This window comes from Aedes aegypti, chromosome 1 (genome assembly GCF_002204515.2).
Source record: "Aedes aegypti strain LVP_AGWG chromosome 1, AaegL5.0 Primary Assembly, whole genome shotgun sequence".
Taxonomy (NCBI): Eukaryota; Metazoa; Arthropoda; class Insecta; order Diptera; family Culicidae; genus Aedes; species Aedes aegypti.
Window position 1 is genome coordinate 303,634,808 of NC_035107.1, and position 13,819 is coordinate 303,648,626.

At 39.1% G+C, this 13,819-nt stretch overlaps 1 protein-coding gene across 1 annotated transcript; it reads right to left on the bottom strand.

Moving 5' to 3' along the window:
* Positions 1-8,796: 8,796 nt before the first annotated feature.
* LOC5576150 (lipase 1) lies at positions 8,797-11,194 on the bottom strand. The gene is made up of 3 exons (XM_001662444.2): positions 10,164-11,194; positions 9,395-10,105; positions 8,797-9,332 (listed from the first exon to the last, which is right to left on the bottom strand). The coding sequence occupies exons 1-3, from the start codon at positions 10,278-10,280 to the stop codon at positions 8,946-8,948; spliced, it is 1,215 nt and encodes a 404-aa protein (XP_001662494.2). The 5' UTR covers positions 10,281-11,194; the 3' UTR covers positions 8,797-8,945.
* Between the last annotated feature and the right edge of the window lie 2,625 nt (positions 11,195-13,819).

Below are 13,819 nucleotides of genomic sequence, written 5' to 3' on the forward strand. Positions count from 1 at the left end.
GGACAAACCATTTTTATACCTTGAATTAATATGAGCAAACGAGGTTTTCATTCACAGATCCTGCCTGCAACCTCAAAAGAAAGGGGGGAGGTCACCAAGCGAGAAAGAACAAACCTTACAGATGGAGACGGATAACGGATCAGCACAGAAAGAAGGTATCCTAGATATAAGAAAATGAAAAATTTTACAACTTGAGAAATAAAAAAAAAAAAATTAATAAATCAAAATTTGAACTGCAAAAACAAAACAAACTAAAAACAAATTGACTTAAAGTCGAAAGTTTCACGAAATTTTAAGAAAATGATTTATTTTACTTCGTCATACAGATGATGCTAGAAAAACACTATTCTTTGACATATTTAAAGTTGTATATATTACACGTAGAAGGTATGAAAGATAATGTATAAATATTGTAAGCTCAAGCGAAAACAAAAACAAAAAGGAAAAAGAGACCAACAAAATCCAAAAAAGATATTAAAATCCTTTAAAACTGAGCAAAACGAAAAGATGTGAGATTTCCAAAAAAAAAAAACACAACAAATAAATAATAGAAATAAAAAAAATATATATATATTGGGACTCACCAAACTGTAGATAGTAGGATAGTAGATATGAATAGTTCTACCATATAGTAGGAATAAAATACAATAGAATAATATAGAATAGGAAAATAGGTCATAGGCAGCAGTAGTCCTTTGGAGTGTACACTGTTCCACCGAAGGAGAGTGAAAGTAATCATCGGGAGCGCCAAAGAAGGAAGACAGTGGAACAAAGAACGTGTAATGGTTGACATCTAGAATTCGTACAAATCAACATCCGTCGCGTCTTGATCGAATAACCATTCTGATGTTGAGGTAGATGATGTAAAAGGGAGGAATGATGACGTAAACATAGCACGAAATGGAGATGTGACAAGCTGGAGCTGAATAATAGATGATTATCCAAGATAACGGTTATCCAAGATAACGATTATCCAAGGTAACAAAGAAAAAAAATTGACATATTAATGTCTTAAGTAAACAATTTTACTTTGAACTTGGTCAGAAAAGCCAATATGATATAACGGACAAATCGAACATAGCTTAGACAAGAAAGGCCATTGGTGCCGACAACAATTCGTGCACAGAGGACAAATTCACCTCAGTTGTTCATGATACTACGAAAAGTCATCAACATAGACAAAAATGGGACAATAGGCTACATCAAGTCACGAAGGAAATTAGATGCCGATTACCATTGAGATCAAAGATTCAGAAATGAAGCTAGGAAAAAGACGAAAGGAGTCGACAGAAATGGATGGTGGACACAACAGTGGGCACAACGAAGGATGACCCAGCGGTTAGAGATATAGGAACACAAATTCTTTATAATGTACATAGCGAAGGAATCAGTTAACGTTTTAAATGTTAGAACCAAAAATAGTTAGAGTAGGGATTTTACATGTACCAACAATAATTATTCTAGCAAGCCAAATATGCCTTCTCCGTGTTTTTAATTCAAAAGGATTTAATTAAAAACTCGAATGGTTGGGGCGTATGTACCAGCCTAGCATCATGATACGGTACTTTCTACGTATCCGGGAAATGATGGTTTTCTTGCACATAGCCTGACGAAGCAAAGTAACGGATGCTTCCTCGTTGCAGTGGTTTGTTGCGTAACTGCAAATAACCAGAAGTCAATTTGGTTTTGTTTGTTTTACCTTGGCCGACAGTGCCAAATTTAAAGTGACATAATTTTACCGCTATGGAGTAAAGCAAACAAACGTGCGCGAGAACTTTTTTACTTACGCAGCTTTCTGGTTTGCTTAGCCCTATAGGCGGCGGGTAATCGTATTGTTTTGCTTAAGTTTTTCATTTCAGCCACACCACAAACCGCGAAGAACGGTGACTCACATGCGGATTTTGTTACGCTCATCGCTCACGGATCGTTAGAACAAGACGACAAGTTCTACCAATTAAGAGAGTGAGTTCCTCGCCAGGGGGTGGAATCAACCCTTTAAAAACCGACCCGCCAAGATGGAAGAGCCTCGGTGCGAAGAAAGTGTACGACGTCCGCAGTTCTGACGGTCCCCCAGTTCGGACGAGGTGTGCCGTTCGTTTTCGACATTTTCGTTAAAAGTTCAGTGGGAATTTTCTGCCAAATTTTCGAGCGGGCCAATTCGGGTCGAGAGTGTTTGGTAGTGATATAAGGTGGATAAAGTATAGGTGGATAAAGTATATTTCGGGAAATTGGTGGAACCACCCACATACGCTATCAGAATCGAGGGTAAAGTGAAAGTGTCTCAATCGATTCCTTAAGAACGATTCTAAGGGTGGAAAGCTAGTGAATTGTGACGACCTTTTTGTAATAAATAAAATTGTTAGAAGAAAACAGAGTGATCAATATTCCGAAAAAAACCAGTGACCTAGCCGGGGGGCCCGCTACACTTGGTGCCATATTATAGCCAATTCCGGGAAACAACGGCATTAAAATATTTGCCAGCCTACGAGGGTTAAGGGCAAAATGGTGATAGTAACAGAATTTCAATCTAGGGATGATAAAAACTGACGTCTATTGTTTTTTTAGGATTTCTAGGCCCTCCCCCAGCTGTCTCGCTTTTACAATGCCTAACACTACCATGCTTTCCCAAATGATTGACGTAATTTTTGAATATGATATGATTGCCGTGTTCTTCGTGCACCAAATCTCGCGTAACATTACTAAAGGACCTATCTAACATTGAGAGGCTCTCTTTGTTTACTTTCTCTTTCATTAATAACTGAGTCATATTAATCTCTTCTGTTGCTTTTTTTGTATGGAACGCTAGTCAAGGAAATTGACTTTCGAACTATAGTGAAAAACTTCTCAAAATCTTTAGTATTCCACTGTTATAATCAAAAGAGAACGAGAGAGGAGAGAATCTCTCATTTGTACATAGGTCCTTTAGTAATGTTCCGCGAGAAATGTTCTTAATTTAAAAGGACACGTCCAGAAAAAAAATGTTTGGCTTTTTTCCATATTGTTATTTTTGTTGACAGCAAATACATGGAATGCTATGACTGCTACTATAAATTTCAGTTCAGTGTTTTTATAGCTCCTAAGTTTATGGTGAAATTTTTCATCTGGGCACATCGGCACATCTAAAGGCACAGTAAAAAAACGTTGGCGCAAATTGATGCGCCAGCTTTGTGCGGAGTGACCACCCCTTGATACATTTACAGATTGCTGTGATCGCATGGTGAAATTTGAATTTAGACTGATTGCTTCGATTGTGCTGTTTCGGTATCTCAACACCGTTGACCCCGAACCTTTGGCCGTTGACCCATGTCCATTGGTGACGTAATCCGCCTCATCATGGCGACCCGTTTCGCCACCCCCATGGCCACCCATTCGTGTGGTTTAGCGCCGCCCTGGCAATACATTTACGAAACTGCCCAAGTAACAATTTTAGTTTTACGAATTACTTCCAGGGTGCTATAAAAACGCCCATAAAACCACGGTCAAGGCACTGTTGCCGTCATCGCATCCCCCAAAACCTCTTGTAGATTAGAACGTGACTCTGAAAGAGGCTATGAAGTGTATAATTTTGTCACACGAATAAAGCAAAATAGCATTTATGGTAGCTATTTTGAGGCCACCTGTTCTGGATGAATGTCGCTTCATCTTGAAAATGATTTTATCATAACGTCGATCTTGCCGGATTTACTCCAACGTAAACAAAACAAATTAACCTTCGGGCTGTCGCGCTGTTGTACTTTGTACAACAGTTGTGATTTATATGCTATCATTTTGCAACAAAGATATCTATCGACACCAAACCAAAATGTATTCCTCAAGAATTTTCTTAAGAACAATATTCGACGGTTTTAATTTACAGTATGACCCTTGATAATCTATCTGATGGTACCGCATTTAATTCGGAATTTGACCGCTAGGTGGCACTAGTGGGCATGGGAATTTTACTTTTGTTTTGCAAATATTTCTGGATCCTGATCATTTAGAAGGATGGCGTCTTCGGCAAAGTTGTTTATTAAGTTAAGGACTATCATTGTTCGAGCTAGTTGATTCAAAATTTGACCAGGTCCGTCCCACTCGGGCCCAGATTGGGTACCACTTCTAGTACTGCATTTGGTCCCTCGGTAGTGCAAAAGGTACCCAAGTTTGACAGATCGCAGTACACTTTGAACGGCATTCTAGATTACCTTATGAGCCATAAAATTTTGGGCAACTTCAAGGGACATGGGGGTCTTTAATTTGTCTTTGATTTGACCACAAGGCGGCGCTAGTGTGCATGAAACTTTTGTTTGCAGATATCTCAGGAGCCTGACCACTTAGAAAGATAGTGTCTTCGACAAAATAATTAAGTAGCTCAAGGACTATCATTATTTGAGGTATGAAATAGGATATTTTGCCACCAGGCGGCGGTAGTGAGCATACAATTTTTGTTTTGCGGATACAGCAGGATCTTGACTTTTTAGACAGGTACCTTCAGCAAAGTTGTTCAGAAGCTCAGGAACTACCATTATTTTACAAAATCTCGAACTCTAAGGATTAAACAAAGAAATAATTTGAACTACTAAACAACTCTGCCGAAGACAACATCTTTCTAAGTGATCAGGCTCCTGAGATATTTGCGGAACAAATGTTTTATGCTCACTAGTGCCGCCTGGTGGCAAAATTTTGAATCAACTAGCTCTAACAATGATAGTCCATAAGTTACCGAGCAACTTTGCCGAAGACGCCATCTTTCTAAGTGGTCAGGATCCTGAGATCTACGATACAAAAGTTTTAGCTCACTAGCGCCGCCTAGTGGCAAAATCCCGCTAGCTTGCTATAAACTTTGAATTACACTTTTCTGACAATTCTTGCGTACACTATATTTTTTATGGTTGAATCGTAGTAAGCTATTCAAGATTAAATACTATTTAATACTTAAGCTCTTACTATTTTAGGGTTGTACATATAAACAAGTCGCAGAGTCAATGGCTCCGATTGACGCTGAAGGAAAATTGGTGTAATTGTAATTTGTAATTTAATTCATTCATTCATTCAGCGTAAGCCTGTTAGTTAAAAACTTTTGATCAGGTCAAGGAAAAGGTGTTATCACCAGTCTTCTAAACTGAGCAACGAAATGGATGCCCGAATTGTTTTGTAAGGAATATCAAACATGAATTCTAAAGCAATAGGGCGATATTCAAAACTGAAAAGCCAATAGATGGCTCTTTTCCAGTGGTAGTAAAAACGAAATCCTGAAGCAAAGAAAGCACCACGGAAGATGAACTAAACACAAAAAGTTATGTATTCACTTTACACTTGATTTCTAATCACTATTTTTTTGATCCAGTTTCCTAACTGCAAGTAATTTACGATTTTCATTATTTTCCATACGTTTTGACAGTTCTCTGACTACCATTCTTCGATGCGCTTGTGGTGAAAGTTTGAGAAATTTGAGAATCCAGCGTAGCGCGATCAGTGAGAGGAATACAAACATCAGTGTCGCCGCTCGGCGGCCGGTAAGAGAAACTCAATGTTCGAAAGGTTGTTGTCTGTAATTTTTGCCGCTGGCGCCAACTGTTAGCGTTTGAGAACAAAATAAACAGTCGTTACCCTATTGGGATGTTGAGAGTTTAGAGAACATTCTATCTAAATCAACAGCCCTAGGATCGGCCATTGTGGACGGGTCGTCCTGTTAAACCACTGCTTTGTTTCTGTTAGTACGCTCACTGCTGTTCTGACAGGAAATCGACAAAATATATGATTTTCCTCTCACATTCTTTTACTGTATATTTTACATACAAAGTTGCTATCTTGCCAACTATCATGAACAGAGCGATGATTGAACTTAATCTTTCAAGATTTGTGTTATTCCGTATTGGTCTGGCATAGCAAAAATTTCTTCTCATAAGTGTGCTGTTCTTCAGTGCCTAAAAAGATATAAAAAGAATGTATAAATATATTTATCACTGAAAAATATTTGGTTGAGAAAACCGCTGAAAACAAATAGGGTGAAAATTTTTGCCAGTCGAATAAACAATCTAATATCACTGCCTACTAAGACCGAACTATAAAATCTGTAGGCAAAATATGTCAAAATTGAATAACCCCTCGCAGTTTTATAGCGTAAAAAGCTGGATATTTAGTCAGTTTAATCATCATACCATAGCATCTTATGAACGAATTCATGGAGAAAATTTGATTTGAAAATAGTGAAATTAAGGCTCAAATACTGATTTGGGAGGTGTAATCAGAAACCAAGTGGAAATCATGTAGCTTAAAGCAGCTTTTATGACAACAAGCTGTATTATATGAGTCTTTTATCTTATTTGTTATCATCATAACAAATAAGAATCGTTCAGCCACGACAAGCAGTTGAAATAAGGATTGTATGCTGCAATAAAGCTGGTTTTGTATATTGTATATTGATGAGGAGGACTCTATGCAAAAAATTAGCTACTCCATGGAAAGATTAAATTATTGGACTGATAATTGAAGAAATTGATTGAATAATATAGAAGAAAATAAAGAGGGATTGCAGAATACATTTCTGATGAACATGCGGAGTTATCTTCTTCCGAATTCCTTGACCAACTTCTCGACGAAATTTTTGATGATATTATTCCAAGATAACTTAACAGATGCTTGGAACAAAGCTTTCGAGCTTCAAACAATATTCTGGCAGGTTACTCGCAAGATCCATTGCGGACTGTTTGAAGTCTTGAAATTATTGGTGGTAAGATCTTTATCAGAAGTCGGATTTAAGTTGGCTCCAAGAATTACTAAGGGCTTCGTGGCCGTGCGGTTAACGGCGCCAGTCGTTTAGGCGTATAGTGTCGCGAGGTGTGGGTTCGATTCCCGCTCCAGTCGGTGGAAACTTTTCGTCAAACGAAAAATTCATCACTGGGCCTCTGGGTTGTAGTGACCTCCCATGGTATTAATGGCTGACGACCAACAAATGGACTCAATGTACGAACGGACAGGATAAGCGGGACTTCGAACGACAAACGGCAACAGGGACGAATCTTGACGAACGGGCAATTGACCAAACTGCAGACGCTAGACAGCAACTTGGACGGAACTTGAAAACGGACAAGCGGTTGAATGAATAACTGGACAACGACAGGATTGATCGGACTTCAGACGACATACAGGAATTGGGAAGGATCTTGACGACGGGACAAACGGACAAATTGATGAAACTTTGAATCAGAACAATTGTTATATGGTGCTTTCTCTCCAAGATCTCTTTTAAGACTGATTTATTGAACTTTTCTTATTATGTTTGACTCCTACGATCTGTTTTTTCTTGATTACTGTGATTGATCCTAATTCATTGAAAACATTACTTTTCGTTACTAATCTTATTCCCTACATGGGTGTTTCGTGTTGTCCGTTGCCTAATGTTAGTGATCGTTCAGTCTGTGCAGCGTTTGGCTGAAGACGGTGTAAATTGTCTTTATAATTGTTCAAAAAGTTTATGAGATGCTATTTTGCATAAACTTGAATTCTTAAGACCATCTTTAAAAAAAACTTTGGTAGAAAACCAGTTGGTTTTGGGAGACGCCGTTTCCGAAAATACACAAAAAATATGTCATTCTTCTCATACTTCCTGATCAAGAATTATCCACGTGGCCCGTTCCCTGTTTCCGGACCTTTGGTATACACGCAGAAGAATTTCTGTATGTTAAGATTACAATCCTGTCAATTACTTTTACTTACGCACAAATAGTTGTTTCGAAATAAAATTAACTTACGCCAACACTAAATTAACGTCAAATCAAATACACACACTTCTTTGATTGAGCTATCCACTTGTACTTATAACAATTATAATTTTGATCATTATCACTATTCGGAAACATCCCTAGACTTCAAGTCATGCTCATAAATCTACTTACTTCTAACATGCAAGGAATAGTGTAGGTGCTAAGATGACCACCTCTCACGCAGGAGACCACATATCAAGTTTGTCGACTCGCTCTTTGTTTTCATTTTTGCAATGTTTTTTTAGATCGATAAAGCAGCACCGAATCTTTCCAGATATGTCGATAAAGCAGAACAAAATGCTGAGTAAACATTGCAAAATATTGTAAACTCAATAAAACTCACTTTGAGTCAACTAAAATATAGTTAAATTTTGACGTTTGACGTTTGTAAATTCAATCAAAAATATAGTTGTCAACAACTATATGGTATAGTTATGTTTAACAATATACTGTCAATTCAACTATATTTTTAGTTATCTCCAAATTAACCTTAAAATATAGTTAAATTGACCGGAAAAATGATTACGAGCACTATTTTTTGTTCTCCGTGTAGTATGGACGTATACAATATCCGTATACAATATCAATACTCGAGTAACTCGACTCCAATATCCGGCTACTCCAGTAACTCGAGGGCACGCTGAAGAGGGCGTCTGTACTGTGTGTTGTTAACGACGGAGAGTTTGAGGCGCAGTTTTACCATTACTAGGTCGATGGTATGGTAGTGTCACGATAGGACCAGGCGTTAATAATTACGGAGAACCGTTCATCGATCGAAACGTGGTCGACTTGCTGTGGTCATCTTCAGGTTTACGGGTACGGGATGATGTTATAGATGAGTGCTACCAATAGACAAATTTGAGAAGACGGCAAAGTCAATCAGTTAGGCCGTTCCCTTTCGTCAGCAAATGGACGCTAAGCTTTTCGATCGTTGGTCTAAGCTTCTCCTCCTAGTCAACATGGGATAGCAAATCTCTCAAGATCTTCTTGACGTCGAACTTCTCAAGCGTTCGCAGCGCAGTCTATTTCTTTAATTTTATAGAAAAAAAAATAATAAAAGCCATATTATATTTACTATGACTGATCTATCACTCGAACTATTATTGAAACAGCCTTGGATGCTGATCATACGGCATTTATTTGATCTTCACCCATCACTCACAACGACAGAACACTCCATATCACGACCTTAAGAAACGCCCTTTAATTCTCATTGAACTTCTCCATCACCTGAATCGCCTGATCGTACAGCAGCGTTCGGACGTTCTTTGCCAACGCGAAATCCAGATGGTTGAACTGTTTGTCGGCTACCGGCACGGCTTCAACCACCCTTGGAAGCACTTTCGCCAGTTCCTGAACATCTCGTGGATGCACCAGCCAGTCATTCAGAGCGTAGTAGATCATAACCGGTGCCGTTGCCAGCCGGAGATCATAGACGGGTGGTTTCTTCGAACCGTACCGTAGGATGTTCTCTTTCCGTCCGTAGTCGAACTGTTGGAACGTTTTACTCTGAGCGATTTGCGCATAGTGGATGACCTGGTTGATCGATGCACCAGCTGGTGTGTGGCCCACGTATACCGTCATCACCTTCTATGGATCATACAAAGGATAATTTGAGGAATGTGGTATTGATGAGAAGGAATGAAACTCACTTGATCATACCCGTCCGGATCTGGCCCAACGATGAGCGATATCCATTTCTGACAAATATTTCCGCGAGCATCGTCAGTACATATTGCCTGCGCTATTGTGCGGTATTCGTTTGAATAGGGGAGAAGCTCGAAGTCTTTGAAAGAAGCTTTGACCTTTCTAAACTCCTTCAACACTTCCGAAAGTAGCCATACGAGAGGACTGCGCACTCGCTTTACAATCACAGGAGGCGAAAGCGCAGTCATCAGTGCTATCTTTTCGTTGTATTCTGGACGTGTAGTTGCCATAACGAAGTAGGCCGTGCAACCTTGTGAGAAACCAACGTATTGCAGTTTACTGACACTTGTCGCGTTCAGGATGTAATCGATCATGGCCGGCAGATCGTAGTAACCGATTTCGTGCCAGGAAAAGCTCCAGTATTCTTTGGAGTCAACCGGAAGCGTGGAATGTTTCTTGGAATATCGAGTCCCACGTGCGTTTGCCAACCATACGTCATAACCGTAGTCAGCGAGCAAGTAGGCGAAGCTGTTGTTAGGGCCGATGATGATGAAATCCACTGCGCTGCTCTCGAGACCATGAACCATCAGAACGGGAAGTTTGGGAGTTTCAGAAGGTTGCTGCGGTAGAATCCGGAACATTGTCAACTCGTAGCCATCTTCCGTGGTCACCGAGTGGCTCTCCACCTCGTATCCGTATTTGCTGATCAGTTCAGGCTGTAAAAATCGTAGTTGTTAGCTTGATTTGATCACCTTACACTGAAACTACTCTCACAGTTGTCAAAGTTCCATCCTCATCGTCAATTTGAAACCAACTATCTTCTGAGGAATGCACAAAACTCAACGCTGCAAAAATAACCACTATAATCAACGCCCGCTTCGACAAACTCATTCTCGATCCCGATGCGGTGCAAAAGCTGTTGATCAGTCCCGTGTTCTACCTCTCACTAACTGGAGATCCAGATTCCTGCTCGATTACCTGTGGGATCCAACCAACCTGCTAGCTATGCGAGCCTCTCGCTAGCTATAGAGTTACGCAATTCTAATCACCCTCATCTCCATAGCGAGTGAGATTGCCGGTTGAGTTGCCGCGCACGCCGTTTGACCCGCAATCTGGTCACAGCCTGACACGTCATACTATTAATTTTGCTCTGTGTGCCAATACTGATTGCAATTATTCGAGCGATTTATCTTAGTAGGCAGCGATGTTCTCCGTACTTCAATCAATGGTGAGAAGTTTTCACGATACGAAGTATGTCATGATATTTGGCGGTGATTTTCCAAAGCTTCGTTCGCAACCAGTCAGCATTTCTACTGTTAATATCTCACTTTGGGATGAGTATTCGAGAGAGTTAATCGAATCGTTGCAATTACAGTTCATGATATCATTGCTCCCGAATATATATGAACAAAGTGGATGGTCGAGTTCCCCGAAAAACGCCCATTGCTATCCGATAGATAAAATCTGCAGTACAGTAGGTGACACTACAACCGAGGTTTCATTTCCATTACTGGTGCATGTCTTATTAGTGTGACTGTTCCATTTGTCACGCTGCGATGTGTTTACGCTTAGAATCACCACATGTGTCACTTGCTTAGAGATCCTGTAGAATCCTAACTAAATGGACCATTTTGGTCAAGTTAAATAATAAGAATAAAGCGCTAAAAAAGCTTTTAGTAAAAGCCTTTCACGCAACACTATATGTGTGATTCATCACATGGCCAATCTGTCGGAAGTTGCAATGGCGTTTAGATATACAGTCAACTATCACTTACTCGATATTCGGTATCTCGATTCGAGTTTGAGAACCATAGTAAAAGGTGGTTTTCATGACTGGTTCGCATTTGCACTGGTTTCGTGTTCTATAACTCGATATCTCCCTAACTCGATGGTCTCTTCAATATCGAGTTATGGAGGGTTGACTGTAGTATAATTCGCGATCAAACTTTCCTTATCATGCTCTGAATACAGTGTGTGTGTGTGTGTGTGTGTGTATCACCGCAATAAAAGCAGATCGTTAATGTTTAATAGGTCCATCGCAGCAAGCTGAATACTGCAAAACTTTCCATGGCTCACGCTTTATTTTAGCGTAGCCAACTGCGATATCACTACTGGTTCAAACTAATGTGATACACGACATTCGGCCGACTATACGAGTGGTCGAGGATGACGCTGCTCCATTATTTCGCTGGGCAGGAGAAAGATGTACCCAGAGTGGGAATTTGTCACTGCGATCAACCAGTTAAGAATCAATTACATTTTTCACACTACTGACAAAGAGCTTTTAATTATTTACCTAAGATATTAAAGGGGAGAGGGGTACGTTTGAGATTTCAAACGTGAAATCACTCGCAGTAAAACGTTCCAACAATTCGACCACGGAAGGAAAGAGAACATCCTGAGGTACGGTTCGAAGAAACCACTCGTCTATGATCTCCGGCTTGCAACGGCACCGATCCTGATCTAATGCGGTCTGAATGACTGGCTCGTGCATCCACGAGATGTTCAGGAACTGGTGAAAATGCTTCCACGGGTGACTGAAGCCGGTTGCGGACGCAAATTTCAACCATCTCGACTTCGTTTTGGCGAAGAACGTTCGATCACTGTCGTACGATCGGGCGATTTAAATGATGGAAAAGTTCAACTAGAATGATAAGGTGCCGTATGATGATTGTGCAAAAAAGATTTGCATCTGTAATGACAGGTTCGGTTGTTCGGAAAATTTTTAATATGGAAAGTAGTAGCTGTATTTTGCTTGACTCGTTGAATACCGAATCATCAGTTCCAATCATTCATTATGAAAACCAAGCAAAATTAATTCCTTTTTTATAATTAGGGTACTTTAAGTAATTTGGACAGACCGTCACGCGAATATAATTTGGACATTTCCGATTGATTTCGCCGAAATGTTCAAATTATATACGCGTAATGCTTTGACCAAATTACATTTTTTTACCCTATTATTAGTTATCTTGTTCCTGTAAACGTTTTATTGACACAGTAGGCTGATGTGCAGTAATGCCCAAAATAACGCATACAGGGTGTCTACTACCTGGAAAAACCTGGAAAACCTGGATTTATCAGGGAATTTTATTCAACCTGGAAAAAACCTGGAATTCTCAGGGAATTTCGATCACAATCAGGGAAATTATTTTGAAGCAGTAATTCATGATAGAATATGTTCACGACAAAGGATTTTTGCGTTATAACCCAGAGCTATCATTAATTGCCAGAAAACTATCCTCATTCGAAAAAAATTCGGCTGCGCCGCTCTCCAAAAACTATATGAGCTGTTCAGTGAGAATTCTTTCGAGTATGAAATTTCATCAGCTTATCAAAACATGATTGATGTTTTTAATGTATCTAAATTTATTCGGTAAAGGATTAACATATCTAGGGCTGGTAGTAGGTTTCTTTTTATATACAATTTTTTGCAAGTCTCTAAAAAGTCTCTATTTTTGATAAAAGGTGTCTGAAGTCTCTATTTTAACCAGAATAGTATCTAAAGTCTCTTTTATTTCCTTATCTTGCTTGCAGATAACTGAGATGCAAAATTTCTTTTCGTATTTCTCGAGAGCAGCCTCAGGAAATATCCTTGTGGTTTCTCCAAAGATTTTATTATGAATTTTTCAAGAAATTGCTTCAGCATTTTTTCATAGGAGTTCCTCCATAATTTGCTTCAGGAAATCCTTGAACATTTCAACGTTAATACCTCTAGAAATTTTTCTCAGGCAGTACTTTGAACAAAGGCTATCTTAGGACTTCCTCCAGATATTTTTTCACTAACTATCCAACCAAATTCTACAGTCGTTAATCAAAGAGATATCCAAAGTTTCCCACAGAATTTCTCCCAAGAAAACTTGACAAGAATTTCAACGCCATTTTGTCTACGGTTATTCCAAAGAATAGATCCAAAAGCTCTTCGAGGGGTTATTCGAGTTAATATATTGAGAACATTTCAAATAATTTCCTCAATTCGACCTGTGTTTTATTATTAAGTTTCTTTAGAGTTTTTTTTTTCTAGGAATTTCTCCAGCATTTCATCCAAGGATCACTGGAGTTCATCCAAACATTTTTCAATGAATTTCTCAAAAAATCCCCAAGGAATATTGAAAAGTTCTTTTAAGGTTCCACACAATTTAACACCACAGCAATTTTTTCTATGCTAATGCTTCGACTGTAGGAATGATTATTCCCACACAATTTTCTAGTAATTTCGTCTAGTGTTCCAGGAGGTCCTGCGCAATATCCTGCGAGATATTATGATTTTTCTTTTTTTATTATTATCGTAGCAATAATCTTGGTAATCTTCTAAAAGTTCTTCAAGAGTAAGTCTTCCTGCAAATCCTCTTTAATCAAGGGTGGCCTAAGAAATTACATAAGTAACTGTAACAGAAGATACCCATAAATTTACGTCAAGGATTTTTTTA